Source organism: Lissotriton vulgaris, chromosome 7 (genome assembly GCF_964263255.1).
Source record: "Lissotriton vulgaris chromosome 7, aLisVul1.2, whole genome shotgun sequence".
Taxonomy (NCBI): Eukaryota; Metazoa; Chordata; class Amphibia; order Caudata; family Salamandridae; genus Lissotriton; species Lissotriton vulgaris.
In genome coordinates this window covers 31,961,807-31,981,823 of record NC_141695.1, presented here as the reverse complement: position 1 = coordinate 31,981,823, position 20,017 = coordinate 31,961,807, and the positions used below count along the sequence as shown (strand labels likewise).

Sequence of the window (20,017 nt, the reverse complement as noted above, 5' to 3'; positions counted from 1 at the left end):
ACAAGAATCATAAGATTTTCTGTGTAATTGCCTAACCCATATACTTCATTTTCTAGATCAGTTCCTACAGAAACAGATTGACCTTTACTATCAGGGTAACAGGCGTAGAATAGGACTGAGTTCAGGTTTCCCCAAATCCATTCCCCTTCGGGGGTAGCGGCAATCTCGGGATCTAAAGAATTAATTATATTAAACCATGCACCGCAGGAGCCATTGTGAGTGAACGGGTACGGAAAAAGAGGCAGAGCTCCCTGGTACTTCTGGTGGGGAGGGAGTCGGCCACATACCCAGCAATTGGTAGCATTGCTGGTCTGGTGAGAGTGGTGTAACATACTAATGAATGTATTGTTGCGCAGCGCAAGTCTGTAAGAAAGCTCGTGTGGAGGCAATTCACTAAAAGAATGTTCAGCAGATACATTGTAAACAGATTGTTCACGCCTGAAAATAGGCCAGTAGATGGGTAGCAAAATGCTAGCAATAATAATTAAGATACTCAGAATAAACATGATTATTAGTGTCACTATACAGTGACTACGGAGTGATTTACAATATGCACGTTTCTTATATTCTCTCTCTCTATCTCGATCTAGGGGATACATGTCAGAAACTATTTAACCGATTCACCTAGGGGAGGACTTAAACAATTAAACTGTCTGACTTGCTAGATCGGAGTTTCATACGATACTCTTCTTGGGGAGTTTTTTCTCGTTCAGATTCTGTAAAGTCTTTTGGCTCAACACAGTCTTTGATGGGGGTGGACGAGTCTCGGTCTGGCTTTAGATCATAGAATTTTTTCACATGACTCGTATGCACCCACCCCTTTCTCCCTTCTATTTTTACTGCAGTCCTTGTGGTGAGAAGAACGTTCTTCGGGGATTTCCAGCGGGGCTCCAGCGGACTCTTCCTGTCGAAATTGCGTACCAGGACTAAATCACCAGGACGGACATCGTGTGGCTTTACATCAGTGTTGTCAGGGAAGGCTGCGGCAACCTGTGAACGACATGATTGGAGTGCAGACATCAAGGAGGCAAGGTAATCTGTCAACATGTTACAATCAACATCAGTGATCTTTTTCGGAATAGGCGTCCCCCACATATTCGGTGGTCTACCAAAAACCACTTCGTACGGAGATAGCCCTGATCTCGAATGGGCAACCATTCTCATATAGAATAGTGCCACTGGCAGGGCGACTATCCAGTCGACCCCTTTCTCCTGACATATTTTTGCAAGGCGTATCTTTAATGTCTGATTATGCCTTTCTACAAGGCCTGCGGCTTCTGGATGTCGGACACAATGGAATTTCCACTGGTATCCTAGCAGTAAAGAAACTTGCTTCATTAACTCGGACGAGAATGGTTGTCCGTTATCTGAGTAGACGACACGAGGCAAACCGTATCGTGGGAAGAATTCACGAACCAGCTGCTTGGCAGTGGTCGGGGCAGTGTAATCTGGGACTGGGTATGCTTCGGTCCAGCGGGACAGAGCACAAACAACTACAAGGACATACTTGAATCCTCTACAACGGTCCATCTGGATATAATCCATCTGGAGAACTTCAAAAGGGTGATCGGGAGGATGAAATCCACCTTGCTCTACAGGGACGCTTTTACCTGGGTTGAACTGACAACAGATCATGCAAGTACGCACTTTCTGTTTTGCGGCTGCTCGTAAGTGTTTATTGTTCCAGAGATTTTGTAAACTGTCTAACATCGCTTTCTCTCCTAGATGTGCTGGGCTATGTGCTGTATTTATCATGACTTGAACCATAGAGTCAGGGAGAAACCATGTAGATTTTCCCTTTGTCATCCAACCTTGATCTGTCTGGATCCCTCCTAGTTCAGTCCATTTCTTTATTTCTTCTGGGGTAGCATGTGCCTGAATATCGATTACATCTATTGTGGGATCCCTGACTGTCATACACTTGGTCGGTACTATTGTCTTTGTCACATCAGTTGTCTGGGTGTGAGTCAGTGCTGTATGTTTTGCTGTCTGGTCTGCCAGGTCGTTACCCTGGGAAACAGAATCTGTGACTTTAGTATGTGCTTTACACTTCATGACGGATATTCCTGAAGGCAGATGTATTGCTTCTAACAGTGCTTGAATGAGGGGACCGTGTTGGATCTTGGCACCATGAGAAGTCAGGAAACCTCGTTCTTGCCATAACATGCCGAAGTCGTGTACAACTCCGAACGCATAACGGGAATCAGTGTATATGTTGACATTTCTGTTCTTAGCTAGAATACAGGCTCGGGTCAGAGCGATGAGCTCTGCCGCTTGAGCAGACAGTGTATCAATGCGCTGTGTTTCTTTAACTTCGGTTTCAGTGGTCACGGCATACGCGGCCACTAATTCTCCTGTACTTGTTCTCATACATGAACCGTCCACATAGAGTGTCAGGTCTGGATTTGTCAATGGAACATCTGTTAAGTCTCGTCGGGGCTTTGTTACTGCATTAATGATCTCTATGCAATCATGCGGGGCTGGATCTGTCATACTTGTAGGTAACAGTGTTGCTGGGTTCAGGATACTGCAGCGTCTGATTTCTATGTGTGGCTGGAATAGTGTTAATTCGTAACCTGTCAGTCGTGCTATGGTCAAGTGTTGAGTCTGGGTTCTGTTTAACAGAACCTCTACAGAGTGTGGAACTTGTACTGTCAACTGATGTCCTAAAACAATTGAATCACTTTGTCTTATTGCTAACGCTGTTGCAGCTACTGACTTTAAGCATGCAGGGAGTGCCTGTGCTACTGAGTCCAATGTACTTGAAAAATAAGCGCAAGGCTTATGTGAACCTGCTTGATCTTGAGTGAGGACAGACAATGCTGTACCATCACGTTCTGTGACAAAAAGTGTAAACGGTTTGCTGTAACATGGTGTCGCTAAAACTGGTGCTTGGCATAATGCTTTCTTTAATTCCTCAAAGGCTTGTGTGTGTTCCTGAGTCCAAGGGAGGGCAGTCGAAGTTGCTGCCTCCTGCGTCGTTAACTGGATGAGTGGTTTAGCTAGAAATGCATATTGAGGAATCCATTGTCTGCAGTATGAGGTGAGGCCTATGAAGGCCCGCACTTCCTTTTGTGTCTGGGGTCGTGGCATATTTACAATTAACTGGATGCGATCGGGAGTGAGCTGTCTCCCCACTTTGGACAGCAAGTGACCCAAGTACACAACTTGCTGAACACAGAATTGTAGCTTCGAAGGAGACACCTTGTGTCCCTTGTCAGCCAGAAAATGTAAAACTGTCAATGAGGCTTGTTCACATTCGGGCTCACTTCGTGCGGTGATCAGCAGATCATCGACGTATTGCAATAAGGCGGTGTTAACTGGCATTTGAATACAATCTAGTTGTCTTTTCAGTGCTTGACTATAGATGCTGGGGCTTTCTGTGAATCCTTGAGGTGCGCGGGAAAATTTGAAACTTCGTCCATTTAAACTGAATCCGAAGAGATATTGGCTCTCCGGATCAATAGGTACACTGAAGAAAGCGTTCTTGAGATCAATTACAGTAAAGAACGTTGCTTCTGAATCAATGGCAGTCAATAAGGAAGAGATATCAGGGACCACAGGGTACTGTGGTACAATGCATTTGTTCAGTTCTCGAAGATCAATCACCAGCCGATATACTGGCGGTGCATTGGGATCAGTACGTTTAAGAATTGGAATGATGGGTGAATTACAGATATTGGAGTCGGTCTCTACGACCACTCCCTGGGCAATGAGCTCTTCAATGATTTTCAGTAAAGCCACTACAGCATCGGGAGGTAACTTGTATTGCCTGATTCTGGGTAGAACAACACCTGTCTTGAGTGTAACACGGTATGGAGTGATATGCATGCAACCTACGTCAGCTGGGCCTTTTGCCCATAGGTGATCTGGTACATTTCTCAATCTGACATCAAATTCTCTCAAAACATAATGACCCTTGAAATCCCGTAGAAAGAGTCTAACTCCCTCCGGGGAACAGCAGATTATAGCTCCTAGAGCCTTCAGTGTTTTAATTCCTAACAGATTTTCTGGGCATGAGTTCGTAAGTAACAAATCTGTAACTCGTGATAATGGACCCACAGCCAATGGTACTGGTTCCGATACTTCATTTACAATGGGCTGTCCTGAAAAACCAAGGGAAACATTCTGTGAGCCTGAGAGGGGTGCCCCTGGGACTTCATTATGACTGATTGTGGTGCGGCTTGCCCCTGTGTCAATTAAAAACTTTCTGTCTTTTCCGAATACTTGACTGTGTACATAAGGACCTTCTTGATCTACAGGAATTTCAATAAGAGGCAAGCCAAATTCCCTCTCTAGGCTGTTTCATGTATATCGGGGGTAATCTGGATATGCAGATTGGGCATACTGGTACATCTGTTGCGATACTTGCTGAGTCGCGGCAATGGGCTGTGGCTGTGGTACTGCTACTGTCTGCGCTGTGTGGGATGGAGCATGCATAGACTGTGTGTTCTGCATTGGCTGTTCGCTTTGTGAGGTCTGTTGATGCCCATGTTCATGTCTAGGTGGATGCGGTCTTTCTTTAGTTTTCCCTGTTGCTATGTTATGTTTCAGAACTGGACATTCATGTACGTAGTGACCTGGCTGCTTGCAGTAATTGCACGTTCCCTTAACGGGAGCTGTAGTGTGACTTGTCTGGGCCCCACCCTTCCTTTGACCGTCGGCTGGGACCGTCTGAGCTACTAACATTTTCATCTTGGTGTCTTTCATGCGTTTCTGTTCCTGATCTTGTTCCTCTCTAATTCTGTTCTGATGGTATTGTAACATTTGTAACATCTGGGATGGCGTATTTGCTTGCCAAGTACTTTCAACTTTGTACACTCTGTTTTTAACTAATGGTAGGGAGTTCTCGACTAGTTTGGATACAAAAAGATGCGGGTATGATTCGCTACTTGGTTGCAGGCCACTATTAATAATAAAACATTTCTCGAATCTTGAATAGAAGTCACTAGTATCTTCATCATGTTTCTGTTTACAGGACGAGATGGCGTCCCAATCTTCCTTTCTAGTTGCCAATAATCGTGGCAGAACCTGTACTATTAAACCGGGTAATGCTTTAGTCTTGTCCCCAAGGCCTACCCCTGGGATCCGTTTACTTTCTTCGTCTTCTATTTCTGACCATGCAATCTTTGTGTCCCCTACCTCCCATTCTTTTTCCCTTAATTTCTCGTAAATGCCCGTGGGCAGCAGTACCTTTAACATTTTCATAATATCATCATACGTGTAATCCCCCATCAGTAACATGTCTTTAAGCTCTCTGTGAAAACCTGCAGGGTCTTTATCATGACACGGAACTAGTTTCTTCATTTCTAACAGTTCTAACTTAGTCAGTGGCGTGTGTACATATACACGTTTCAAAGCGTGATCTGCACCCATAACTGGGTGTACTTCTCGTAAGGGGTTCTGACTTTCAATGCCACTACCGCATTGCATGTGGTACGTTTTCCTTTCTAGAGGTGGGGCCGGAACATATTCAGAGCTTATGAAGGTGTTATATTTATGTCGTTGTTCTAGAATTATTTGTATTAACTTGGTACTGAAACCTCTCCATCTATCCATGAGTAGTGCTTCTAATGTTTCGTGTAAGGGACCTGGATCCGAATGATGGTTTCTGTACTTGATGAGGAGGTGCTGAATCATGTATACACCTGCTAATTTCTGCTCGTCTGGGGAAAGGTTCAGAAACGTCTGTGCTAACGTGTCATCATTATATATATCTGGATTTTCGGCCCATAATACAGCTGACCGGGCTAGTTCTTGTTCATCCATTGAATTGAGTACATGGTACCCCATTCTTTCTCGTAGTCTTTTATCAGTCTCCTGGAACTGGTGTTCAGAAGAATTCGGATTTGTTAAAGCAGAGAGAAAAACTCTCTTGTTTTCCGGACGGATGCCTTTCCTAAGGTAAGTTCCCTTACCTACATATGCTATAGTATCTGTAGCTCGTTCTGGTTCTTCAGTTTCTTCTTCCTCCTCGGAGGAAGCTTTTTCTTTCTGGTGTACTGCTATCACTGCTTTTCTAATTTTCTTGTACATACTGGCTATGCAAGTCCCCCTGTCATGCTTTCCATCGGCTATATTTTGACCCCACTTGTTTAGTGCATCTACCTCACTCTGATCTGTCTCAGGCCTATCTCGTTCTCTTATTAGACAATTTATGAAAAATCGTAATATCTGTGCTTGAATGTCAACTTTCTGTTTCTCCATGGCATCCTTGATACTGTCAGGGTCTTTTCCTGTCTGAACAAACTCATATATTCTATCTAGACGCTCCTTCATTCCTACATAGCATAGCAAGATATCAGTGGCAGATCTTAACCGTAGTGATGCCAATATCATAAGATCGTCTTTTCCGGGTACTGGATCATATCTGCAAACGGACATGTTTTCCTTGAATGCATCAAAACGGGGTGACCTGAACGTGAGAGGACTCTGCATGTCCCTGGTATTGAATCTGGGCGTTAATGGCGGGGTCCGAAGACCCGCAGTCGCACCTCCTGAAGCGGATGCTTGGGCATTATCTCCTTGCGGAGTCTGTATCTGGACTTGAATTTTTCGTTTAGTAGGATCAGGTAGACGGGGTTTCGGTAGGTCAATTTTGGGTGCGGGAAGTGGCGGAGCTGGCGGAGCGGGGGAGGTCTGTCGCGGTACCGGCGGAACATGATCTGGGGGCGGAGTGCCACCCCCATCCCTGTCAGGAGGCAGGGCACGAACAGGCAAATTGGTGTAAGCTGGTGCTACGTCTTCTAGATAAGAATTTAGGAATATGTCTTTAGTAGTTTTGTGCATTACTTTAGTTGGAACTAATGGTGGCGGTAAGTTTTTCGGTATTTCTGATAGGGCCTCAGATGTGCCCTCGGCTGCAAGATACATACCGTTTACGAGATTGTTTCGGGCACGGTCTATCTGTTCTGTTTTTACTCGAATCCCTTCAGTAACTAATTCGTTTTCTTGGGCTTTTTCTGATTCTTTAAGTCTGTCTTCTCTACGGAGTGCTTTCTCAGCACGCTTATGTGATTCCTTACGCCAAAATTCTATGGCGTCTTTCTGAGATTGTCTAGCTTTCTTTTTCCATAATGCTTCTTCTACCTTCATGATGCACTCGGCATCCCATGTTCCGGTAGTGGGCCATCTGTGTCTTTCGTCTAGATGCTTGGTGTAATCGGCCCATAAGTCTAGATACAATATGGCATCTATGCCATGTTTATGGTACATAAAGTTACCTGGAGTGTCTCTAGGGGGAATAGGAATTTCTTCCTCCAGTATCCCTTTCCTAGTTCCTATCTGTTTTAACTTGTTGAAAAACGGCATCTTATTTACTTTATTACTGAATACTCAATCCTTACTCCTTAATACTGGTTACAGCTAGTTTATACGAGAAACACAATAATGCACATTTAAACAATCACATTCATACCACGACATTAATCACATAAAAAACATTTGAGACATAGATGACTACCCCCTATACTGGATGTACTGCTCAACAGTACAGATACACTGCCTAAAAACAGTGCAGACCGGACTTGTGTACCCAAACCCGTCTAGATACGACCCAGCAATGGTACTCACCGGGAAGCACGGAAACAGAAGGCCTCGGAAAACTCGACTGGACTGGACTCGACTCGGAACTTTGGAAAACTTCGGAAAACTTCGGAAAGCTGGTGGGCCTCTTGACACCTCGGACCTTGCTTCTTTCGGCTAGGCTCTGGTCGGGATCCTCCGCACTCCTCACCGCCTCGTCTGGGCACTGATCGCAGTCTTCGTCACCTCCGTGGGTCAGAGGGAGATGCAGGAAATCCTGCCAGTACGCGTAGGTTCCTTCTAACTGATGGCAGGGGACAGAGCTTGCAACGCACCAACCGGCGCGTGAGGTGGGGGAGCGGTCCCTATTCGGGCGCCAAAATGACGTAAATAAATAATTTACTCTCTTAATTTCTATGCAGGTAAGTACTTAATCAATAATAACTCAATCGGAATGAAAAAAGACAGAGTCCGTGGTGTTAGAGTTCTTAGGGGTTTTATTCCTTAAAAAGGAATGGTCAAGACCAGGATATCATGTTCTGATCACCACAGGGGTGTCAGAAGGGATAGAGCAGCACTTTATTGACATTACATAGCTTATATACTTGATTAATACCATAAGAAGTAGTGCAGTAGGCGTAACAGCTGAGAGAAGACAAGATAACAGTATTCACGTGTTACAAGTACGTAATCAAGAGGCGTGAACTAGGCGTGAACTGGAGGTGTGTGCTAGAAACGTCACAGATAGGTGACACAGGTGGGTGGTACTAAGCAGAAATGTGGCAATGTCAGCAGAAATTGGAAACTTGGATGCGCGCGCAGCTGCATGACGTGTGAATGACGTGAAGCTGGAGGGTGCAGGGGATTTGACATTCAAACTGACGGAAAGAGACAGAAGTCTGGCATGTCAGATCAACTTGTACTTTTATCATATCTGATATCTGGTGTTGCAGGAACTAAGCTATCTGGGCGGAAAGGTTTCTGGGGCAGAAGTCGTTCTATACTGACTGAGAGTGCGTGTATAAGCGCCTGAGTGTCTGCATGAGAAGCGTGGGGGCATGGGCCTTCCATGGGAGCATGGTAACAGAGGCTATGAATTACTTGAATTAATTGCACAGAGACAGGCCGGCCCTTTGGCTCTGCAGCTGGGAGGATGTTTACTTAAACTAGTAGGCAGGAATGCATTTTCGAGGAGCAGATCAGATAATTCGAAGGTTGAAATCAGTCTTGGCAGAAAACAGGCTGAGCTGAGCGCGAGGGGCCGCGCTGGAAGTAAGTCAGAGTTCACGGGTACAGAGGCAGCCTGGGCTGAAGCCCTCGGAGTCAGAAGCCAAAAAGAGGCTCGGTGGCAGAAATTCAGGGCCTACTTAGCTAGAGCTGGAAAACGTAGAAGTACACCACAAAAAGACGTTGGCATGGCATACTTAGGAACGGACTATTCAATCCATTCAGGGTGGATCTGAAAGAGGACATGTTAACGTTGGACGCAAATGTATTTGCGTCTTCATAGCTGGCACAGGAGGGAAGTTACATGTACTTTAAGCTTGATACATGGAGTCGGTGGGGTACACAATAGGGAACATAACATGACCAAAAATTTATATTTCCTCAACTTGTGCAGTTAGAGCGTTTTAGACCTGACATCCTTGGATGGTTTCCCCTGACTTTTTGCCTTCCAATGTACTGGTTTGCTGGATTTTGGTTTTTGTTGCTGGCTTTAGATTTTGAGCACTTTACCACTGCTAACCAGTGCTAAAGTGCATATACTCTGTAGTGAAAATATGGTAAAATTGTCTTATCCACAATTGGCAAATTTAATTTACTTACATATCCCTAGTAAAGTGTGCTATATCTGCCCAGGGCCTGTTAATTAAATTATACTGGTGGGCCAGTAGCAATGAATGTGCTGCCCACTTCAGCAGCCCTTTTAAAATGTCTAAGGCCTGCCACTGCAGAGCCCGTGTGTGCAGTTTTAAACTTCCATTTTTCAAAAAGAGGGAGAAGGAAGTGATTGTGATCCATTTAGCTTCCATGGTACATAATTCAAAAAATCAGAGGGGGAACGGATCACTTGTCCTGGGTCACCAGGGTTTTTTGCTTTTCGTTTCACGGTACTGATAAAAACCCTCAATCACGTGCCAAGGTTTGGATGGTGTCCTGAAAGGTAATAGTCAACAGACAATTATTCATAGCATGCACATAGCATTACTTGGGTGGACAAGAAGGAGATAACTCATAATTTTGGACAAAAGGTACTAATTGAGCTTTATGTGGTAACATTCATTTCAAGGTCGGATATACACAGTTAGAAGACAGCACTGCATAGAATGTATTGACAACCACATGGGACTTGGTGCAACAAACGTGAATAAATAGTGCAGGTGGCGACGCAAGTGAAAGAAAACAGCGTAGTCGGCGCACTGTGTATAAGGTGCAAACTATTTACAGTGGGTGGCTGGAACGGCGCATGTGACATTGTGATATCACAGTGGGCACAGTTAATTTTAGTTCAGGTCTAAAGCCACTAAGGACAAGTGTGCCTATTAGTCAGGCTGTTGATTCGACGGCGTTTCGATCCAGAGAAATTAGGATCAGCATCAGGACTGGTTGTCTGAATTAGGAAGTGCTGTGGAGAAAGGGAGCATATGTTAGGGGGGGCGGGGAAATTAGGGAAAGGGGTGTGTTCAAATTAAGGAACTGGAGCACTGTTTACCTTCAAAGGATCCCAGAGATTATGAGTCCTTAAGATCTGGTAGAGTAGGATGGTTAGAGGTAGCTTTGGTATATGGCAGCTTGGTGAGACACCAGTAAATTGGTGTCATCGCTACTGGGCCATGAGGTAATTTGTATCTTTGGCTGGTGGGCCGTGCTGAGAATAAAACGAGGGGAAACAATGAATGGGAAGTCGGGGTAAAGGAAAAACGCTTAGTTGGAGTATTAAATAGGGTCCAATAGGGTGAGGACATTTACATAATTCGCTGCTGCAGAAGCAGTGTTTTGGCCCTGTGGGTTGGCCTTGCTCCGGTAAATGACTGGAGGCAGGATCAGCGTTGCAGCCGGCCGAATTAATTGACCGTGCTGTGGGTCGGCGCTGAGGGATGAAAGGGGACAAGGTGAGTAACCAATAGCCCGAGTCTTGGTATTGGAGGTAGAGTGAAGGGGATTACGTGGGGTAGAGACCCAAAGTTACCTTAATCAATCAGTGCGACCGTCCGTGTGCCAGTAGAGACAGGTTTTGGACGAGCGCTGCACGGCGTGTAAGATACTTCCGTGTTGGGCGGGGATTGAATCAGGGAAGGGGGGCGGGGAGATGGCGGTATCAATGATGTGGTCATCAGCGATTGGCTGTGGAGGTGGGGCGGGGGTGACGACGTTTGAAGTCCTATGGAAACGCGTCCTGTCACGGGAGAGTGGGAGTGTTGACCAAACTCGATAGCGATTGGTGGAACGAGTTTGTGCAGGCATGTAAACATTAAGCAGTCTGAATCAAGCAGTCATACAGTTGAAACACACGTATTATTGTGAACCTAATCAGAATAAAGGACGTATGTTCATGATTATGGCGATCTATGACAAGTAAAATGGATGTGGAGGTGGGGCGGGGATGATGGCGTTTCAAGTACTATGGAAACGCGTCCTGTCACGGGGGAGTGGGCGTATGAGCAAACTCGATGACCGACAGTGGAACGAGTTTGTGCCAGCATGTAAACATTGGGTAGTCTGAATCAAGCAACCGTAAAATTGAAACACAAGTATATTTATGAACATAATCAGAATTAAAGGTCGTCCGTTCATGATTCACGGCAATCTATGACAATTAAATTGAACTGGCAAAGCATACAGAAAAAACTTCATGCAAGGGAACAGTTGATTGCTATATCTCGTAAGGAGGAACATATCCAAGTGAAAACACAGTATTTTCCCATACGATGAGAGGGGGGGGGAAGGGGGGAAAGGAAGGGAAAGGGGGGAAAGGGGAAGTGCAACAGGGTGTGCTGGACTGAGGTGGAAGATATAAGGCAATGAATGGGTAGGTCTGTGTTGTTGGGTAATGGAATCAGTAGAGGGGAAAGGAATGAATGGAAGGCGCAGCATAAGGAAGTTCAGGACACAAGGATAGACAGATTTAAGTGGTGACTGTACTATTCCATTCGTCAATGGTGTTTAGTCCTTTGTTGATGGAATCACGAATCGTCATCCATTTGCACTGAGCCTTGTTGAGGAGAATTCTGATATCTCCCCCTCGAATGGGCAATGTAGGTTTTTCGATTACTTGCCACTGCATGTCTGTATCGAGATGGTCATGTTGTAGGTAATGTGATACCAGTGGGGCTGACATGGTTTTACAGTTGATGCAGCTCTTGTGCTGGATGATGCGTTGTTTGATCATTTGTGTTGTCTGTCCGATGTAGATCATGTTGCATGGACATTTTATGGCATAGATCACATTAGAGCAGCCATTGGTGAAAAATTATTTTGTGTTGATGGTGAGCACGCATACGCTGCAGTTCTGGCATCTGTAGAGTCCTACTATAGGGTCAAGGCCCCAAGAGGCTGTTATGGTGTTCTTGTCCTGTTTGGTTTGAGGCCAGATAATGGCGTGTACCAGATGGTTAGTAGGATTATTGCCGCGTTGGTAAGAAAAAAGAGGTTCTTCCTTGAATTGTTCATTTGAACGCAAAAGGGGCCAATTTTTCCAGATGATTTTATTTATTTTGTTACTGTGCGGACTGAATTTTGAAACAAAGGGGATCCTTGACATGGGTTTTTTGGGTTGAATGGTGAGGAGGTGTTCCCTGTGGCAATACCACGCTATCTTCTTTGCTCTAGTGACCAGCCGTTTAGGGTATCCGCGATGTATGAGTTTCTTGGTGAGTACATCTGCTTCCCTGAAGTAATCCTTTTTCCACTTGCAATTACGTCGTACAGAGGATGCAACACCTACGGGCATCCTGATGGTCAGAGTAGCGATGTGATATCACATCGCTACTCTGACCATCAGGACGCGAGGTCCCGTATTGTGTGGCTAGCCTCTGCGTCTACACTCCTTGTAATTCTACCGCAACTCGGCAAATCCCATATCAATGAACAAGAGTGGGGGCAAGGCATAACTACATTCAGATTCAGGTCTCCCGTAGGTGTTGCATCCTCTGTACGAATATTGCACAATTATCAGAATGCGAACCTGGTGAAGAGAAGAAAGTAGAAACGGAATTTTGAACCCGTATACCTATCAGAAATTACCCACATTTGTTGCCTCAAATCAAAATGAGAAGATATATCAACTATTTACCTTTTACAGAATAAAGTAATCGAGTGGCTTTTCCTGAAGAAGGCTCTGGTCGCCGAAACGCGCGTCGATTTTTTATTATTGTGCCACATATATTTCTCTTTTATACCCTGTTAGGTTTTCCCCTTTTTCCTTTGTATATTTATTGTTTTTTATGTTGATATTTGATGTATAGTTCTTTGAACTATTTTTAACGCTTGGTTTATTAAATCAATGATTTTATTTGTCTGTCGATAACTCACTGATGTGGTGACAATAAAAACTGTAATTTCATCTTCGGGAATGGTCTTTTGCCCTTAAATTACTGTCTAAGACAAGCAGTTCCGATTGCCTAGGTTGATGTTTTCATATATACAATAGCCATTCTCCACTCCCTTTCTCAGTGTAGTTCCAAACTACCACTGATCCTTCAACCTAGGGTCCGCACCCTCAGGCTGACCAGAGGTCACGGGTAAGAATGCCCCACCATACCTCTAATTCTGGGGTTGCGCATTCTCCCAGGAGAAGCACCCTCCAGAACACAACTCTCTCACCAGTTCGGGACGTTACTCCCATAGCAGCAGTGACGGCGGTCAGACCTTGCCAAAGAAGGTGTAGCGAGGTGTTGCACATCGCGGTGCCCTGCCCGGCGTGGCACAGGCCCTGGCTCGCGAACAGCGTCAAGACGGGAGTCGGGGCGAGCTGCAGAGGCTGCGCAACTCGAGGCGGACGTTGCTCAGTGCGGTGCCTACAGGACACCAGGGTGGTCATGACGGCGAGGTCACAGCTCCCTGAACTGGTCTACCACCTGGGATCCAAATTCACTGGATGCACAGGGGTCAGACTCCCTCTGACCCCCTTCCAGAGTTCTGCACCGTCCCAACTGGAGTGGTACCCCTAGAAGACAAACCGGCCAGGACACTGGCTACAGTCGCCCTGCCATCCAGGACAGGCAAACACCTGAACCTGGCTCCCCAACCTAGGGACGCTACCCTTTGATTAGATGCCTGGTGCACCAGGATTTCTACAAGTTGAAAACAAAAATATAAGACTTTCTCCTTTCCTTCAGCATCAAGGCAACCACTGTAGGCCAGTACAGTACTCCTCCACACAGCTTACCAGGTTCCTTCTCTTCAGGCAAAAGTTTCTTCTTGTAACTTCAGGACACTACTTACAGTTTCCCTTACGTCCAGATCCGGAAACACAGGTAACTGGCTCCCCAACCGAGGGACGTACCCTTTGGTCAGATGCCTGGCGGACCAGGACTTCCTTGAGGGTGACACATAACTAATGTGTCGTGTAGCAAGTCTGCCTGTCACTCAGGACAAAAGTGGCATCCCCATGGTCACTCCCCGGCGACACAGCCCTTCCGGCTGGCCCATGACCCACTGATTCTTCCACTGGGGGTCTCCCCCTCGTACCCCTCCATCTGGACTTCTGCACCCTCCCAACTGGAGCGGTACTGCCAGACAACAGAACTACTAGAGCCCTGCTTACAGGCGCTCCACGTTCTCTCCACCCTGGGAGATCCTCCTTAAAAGGCCTATTAGTACAGCCTAGGCCCCCGACCTGATGTTCCCTTAAAAAACAATCCAGGCCCTGAGACTGGGTTTCGGGCACCTGGAGACACGCAGTCCCACCCACTCCTTCTCCTCAGAGACAGGACGTGGGCCCCTACACCGGGAACTAGCTGGGCTACTCTGAACCTCTTCCACCACGCTGGGCTGGAAAACACCTCAGCCACTCCTTTTGGAATCACTCCACCTCTATGTCTCCCTCTTCACAGAAACTTACCAACTCTAACCTACTGTATCTTAACAGACCACAAAAATCAAAAGAAGGCTCCACTTCTGCAGATGTTCTCGAGAAATGTTTAACACAAGGAACCTAGGTGTCTGAGCTAAAACAGTAGTACAAACCAAAGAATTCAGCAAGCTCCCCATCGCAGAGAACTCACACCCAATTATTCAGCAAGCTCCTTATTTCAGAGAACTCACGCCCATCATCCACACACACCCCCCCTCGGACTGGTAAGACAGTTTCTACCGCCCCCGATTTCTCAACCTGACCACCACGTGACACAGGTACCATTACTCCGGGAACGGGGAATTGGACGTTCACATTCATCCAGCGCATCACACATTCATCCCCAAACCCCTCTCAAGACTGGTAAGACAGTATCTACCGCCCCTGATTTCTCAACCTGACCACCACGTGACACAGGTACCATTATTCCGGGAACGGGACAGGGAACACATGCACTGGACACACTTATCGCTGCTACCACTGGATCCCACCCTACTGGTGAATCCAAAAACTCATACTGCAATTAGGGGATGATCTACCCTCCCGAGCTATGGACACCTAGCTCACAGTGCACAAGAAACACATTTCCAAAGAAATTACATTTTAGAACAAACTTAGAAACAATAATTCCTTTCCATGTGACTATCTAAAAGGCAGAGTTTTGTAGTGGAGCCAGTTGTCGCTGTGGTACTGCGCAAACACAAATCCCTATCCTTCCGATTGCCTTCCAGTATTAGAAATGGAATTTCTGGTTGGCTGAGGCTTGCGCCAAAGCCAGGCAGAAACCACCACTCTAGTCAGGGCAAGGAAGTTACACTCCAAAGATAACCCCTGCTCACCCCCTTGGCAACGTGACACGAGCAGTAAGGCCGATCCCGGAGGCAATGTAAGTTAAGTATTTGCGCACGCACCCACCAGCAACAACATCCCAGGCCCCCCACAAAAGGAACTCCACACAAGGTATTAGTAAAAATAGCCTTTGTATTACAAAACACATTAGATAGTAAACACACACCTGACAATGTTCCAGAGGTACAGGCAGAATTTACAGGGGAATATGTACATGGGACAGGGCCACATGGACCACTGTCAGGAATAAGCACTTTTAGAACTAGCACTTGGTAGAAATAGCACTTTGTAGACATAGCACTTAGAACATAGCAATTGTAGCACCAAATATCAAATGTAGCACACAACCAGTAACCACTGGTAAAAAGTAAGTACCACCTACACAACCCTAATCACCTTAGGAAAATATCACGTAGGGAACCATGAACTCACTAGCATAACTATACTAGGAAAAATAACCACCTAAGTATAAAAATACATTTAGGGGTATAGGCTAGAAGCTTTACACATGATGCATAAAAACACATTCAGAGGTGTCAGAACACAGGGTGCGCAAAACATACTACACACAGTACATTTCCTAACACCCAAAAAGTAATAGCACAAGAATCCTAATTAGCACATAATTCACATCAAGGTCCAGGTTGCGCCACTGCGCCAAAACCTAAACGTAGCAACTGCCCACTACTTGCTGGGCAGCTGAGGGACAAGAACAAGGCCTAAAAGCTGCAGCTGGCACTAAGTGATGCGCAGCTGGGGAAGGCCAAGGTAGGGATGAAGGAGTGCGTCTCATTCCAAAGTCCAGAGACATGTCCCTAGGTAGGAAAACCTAAACGGAGCAGCTGCCCACTACTTGCTGGGCAGCTGAGAAACAAATCTGCGACAGGGGCCCTCACTGGCCCCTCAGGACAAGACTGCGCCAAACAGAGACATCTGGCTCTGGAAATCCACATTGCGCATTTTATGAGCCCTCTAGGCTCTGGGAGAGCCTGTGCACCGCGTTGGAGCCCTCTGGCTCTGAAATAAGCTCTTGCCCATCATTGGAGCCCTCTAGGCTCTTGAATAAAGGTGCCCCCAAAAGGTTGGAACGCACTGGCTGTAAACATGCCCCCGAGGGGCAACAGGAAGAAAGGGGTAGGCCAGGCCTGAGCCCTCGCGGTTCTTAAACAAATATTGTGCCACTCGTGGAGCACGCTGGCCCCTAATATCATTATGCCCGCCGGTGGGCCCACTCGAGGCTCTGTGACCGAAGGTGCCCCCATTTGGAGCCCTGCAGGCTCAGTAACAACGTTGGGGCGGCCAACTGCCATCCGGGGTCGCCCTAAATGCACCACAGTCCCAGGGCCGGACTCCGGCAAAACTCACGAGCCCCCACTCACCGGTCTTGTGCGGGCGGGGACTTCTCCTCATAGCATCGCCGAGGCAGGCACAGGGGCATCTTCACCCGGTCCCCCATCTCCAGGTCAGGACTCAGTGTGGAGCGCAAGGCTCCGGGTCAACTCCTTTTTCGGAGCTCCCTGGTAATGGGAGCCCCGCTGCATTCGGCGGTTGTCTCTTGGTGGCCCCGGGGCTCTCCCCAGTTCACGAGGACCCCAGGCGGCCATCACTCCGCTTGCTTTTCTTTCCCCCTCTCGGCGGCGGCCCCGGGCAGCCAATACTAGCGCGGCAGCAGGCGGGACTTCCTGGAAGCAAGCGGAAGTCCCGCCCCGCTCCAGGCGCCTGGCCGCCTGACTTCCGGTTTCCGCGGCACCGGCATCTCTTTCGGGGGGAAATAATGAGGGGTAGGCACCCTCGAAATATAAAATAAACGTAGAAACGGGGTGGGCACCCCTTAAGGCGCATCTGAAAAGGGGTGGCACCCTTAAATAAAAATATAACTGCGGCCATAATTGGGGTAGGCACCCAGGAAAGGCAGAGGAGCCCCTGCACAAAGTCCATCAGCAATCCAAGGGTTGGGCAGGGCCCAGGGAGGCAAGCCTTACCCTGGGCCCCAGCAGCAGCACGCCCCTGGTAGATTCAAGTCAGGAAAACAAGAACATTGAACATGAGGTCACAGCCTCATTTTATACACAAAATCCCATTGTCTCTAGGGTGCAGGGTGAGGGAAAACCAGACGCAGCTGGTTCTGGAGCACTTTGTTTTGCTCAGCCCCTCTCCCTATTCACAGGACAGTCTAGGGTCATCAGTTGGACCACAGGGGGCAGAGCCGGCATTGTGGAGGGAAAGCCCAGCCCTATTCAGGTCCCAGGTGCAGCCCCTCCCTGCCATCAACATGCAGATCTCCCCATTCACCACCGGGGCAGACCCATACTGACTTCTGGAGCCAGACACACCAGCAGGCTCCAGCCAATCACAAGCCAGACAGTCACTGCACAGACAGGCCAACTTCTAGAAGTGGCACTTCCACACTAGACACATGAACGCCGCACACATCATCACGCAGCAATCAATCTCACGAGTTTGCACATACCAAACTCAACCTTGCACTCCCCAAGCACCAGGAATTACCATGGACACACATATCCCCCATGCATTCCTATGGGAGGGCAGGCCAATCTCACACAAGCACTCAGAGAGCGCACGCACTTTACACTGCGCCACAGTGCTAAAGTGCGCAAAGACCAGAAATCATTTTTATTCTGTAACACTAAAAGGCAAAAGTTCAGGGGTGAACCTGCCAGAAGGGCCAACTCCAACAGCAGTGGTATGCCACTTTGCTTGGCTTAGCGGCCTTCTAAGTACCGTTCCATTTGACACATTTCTCTGGGTTAAACGGGCTTGCATTAGATGTTGCTGTCCGTGATCCCAAACACACCATTTGCTTTTTGACACCCCAAGATTTACAAGGAATATTAAATCTGAGGCAGCACCAAAAACATACGCCTCGCCAGGGGCGAGGCATAAGGGTGGTGCAACAAGGAGAAATACTTTTAATTTCTCCTTATTTTTTGCTCGTTCTAAGTGTGCTGCATTCTGCAACACAAGTAGAAGGAACAAAAAGACATTAATGATTGTTTTTGTGCAGGAATGGGTGTCTTCCTACACAACAAAAATCATCCCTGGAACATCGCAGCTCATCGCAGCCCATTGTGCGCAGCACAAGGCGGGGGGGAGGACAGGGATCCCATAGATATGGCACATTCCTGCCCTTTTCTTTTGACCCACTGTAGGGCAAAAAGATTCCTTGCGACGTTACCCTGCACCAAAACATAAAAAATGAGGCCTTCAAGATTTAAAACGTAACACATTGGTTGGAGTTGGCTTTACTAACGAGCGTTTATTTCTACCAAAACCAACTCTTTTTAGCAACCTTGGGATGACTAAAGACTGGGGTGAAAACAAAAGGTTCTACACCTTTGCCTTGAAATGTGCACGAAGTGAAGTGATGCCAGTTCTTAGCTCACTGTACTATAAAATAATGATTGTAATTTATAAACTGCAAGTAACAAAAAGATATCTGAAACAAAAGCAGTAACCCACTGAGCTAGATACTGTCAAATACAATTCTGTTCAGTGGATGTGACACGTGCTACAGCACATCAACCCTCTGAGCTGCTGTCTGATGAGTGAAAACTGTCAGTAGACATACCTCTAATCTCCCTCAGACACGTTAATCACCAGCTTTATCTTGACATTTGTATTGCTGCCTGGAAATTACTGGGCACACAAGGAACTCTGCAGAGGTGCTTTTAAGCCCATGAGATATTTAGAAATGCTGCCCTCCCCCTCCCACTCCCGCGAGGTTGGCGGCTGGTGCAGAGGGGCGCTCGTTCCAACCTAAAGCCTGTCCTTCACATTTAACGTTCATGTTTACAGAGGCACACGTCTAGGGCACAAGTGGAGTTTATAGTTATCGAGCTCCCGGTAAAATAAGTGGGGGTACGCCGTCCACCCATGTGGTACCCCGACTCGAGCCCTGCGCACAACTATCTGTAAGGCTGTGGTGCTTTACAGGTCCTGTCAAGTTTAACATTCATGTTTATTGTGGCCATTAACAGTTTGTGATTTCTTTCTGCTTCTGGGTGTATCTTGCGTTTGCGTGCATTTTAGGGGGTCACTCACTTTTTGTTTTGCATTTCTGTGGCTTTCTTCATCCATCCACTTCAGCTGGTTCAGTCTGGTGCCCAAAGCAGCCCTGACCTCGGCAAACATAGCTTCCGCCTGTAGATTCATAGACAAATTGAAAACCTTTTCATACAGGTGTTTTATAATCTTGTGATGATCTATGCAGACGGGAGAGAAAGAGACACTTCAAATATTTAAAAAGAAAAAAATATTCAGCCAAATGTAACCGTTGCTGAACAGCACGGCTGCCAAGTTTTTATCCCACCTCTTACAATGTGCTTTAAATGGGTCGGTATTGACCGGTACTGAAAACCAGCACTTTTCTATTTTGAGAGGGAGAGTACCTGCACTTCTCAAGAGAAACCTGATACTTTAAATTGGAGAGTTCCGGCACTTCTCAGAAACAAGCAGGTATTCTGCTTTTCCATTTCAAGCACTTCTCTTACCTCGATCTTACAGCACCCTACACTTTCCGTCTCTTATCCCACTCATGTAGGTTTTTTC

At 46.8% G+C, this 20,017-nt stretch overlaps 1 protein-coding gene across 2 annotated transcripts in view; it reads right to left on the bottom strand.

Annotated features, from left to right (window-relative positions):
- KEL (Kell metallo-endopeptidase (Kell blood group)) overlaps window positions 1-20,017 on the bottom strand; it is a 554,418-nt gene that overhangs the window by 87,550 nt on the left and 446,851 nt on the right. For both annotated transcript variants that reach the window (XM_086929702.1, XM_086929703.1), the window contains exon 11: window positions 19,511-19,609. In XM_086929702.1, coding sequence (XP_086785828.1) covers window positions 19,511-19,609 — 99 coding nt within the window. The remainder of the gene's footprint in view (window positions 1-19,510; window positions 19,610-20,017) is intronic.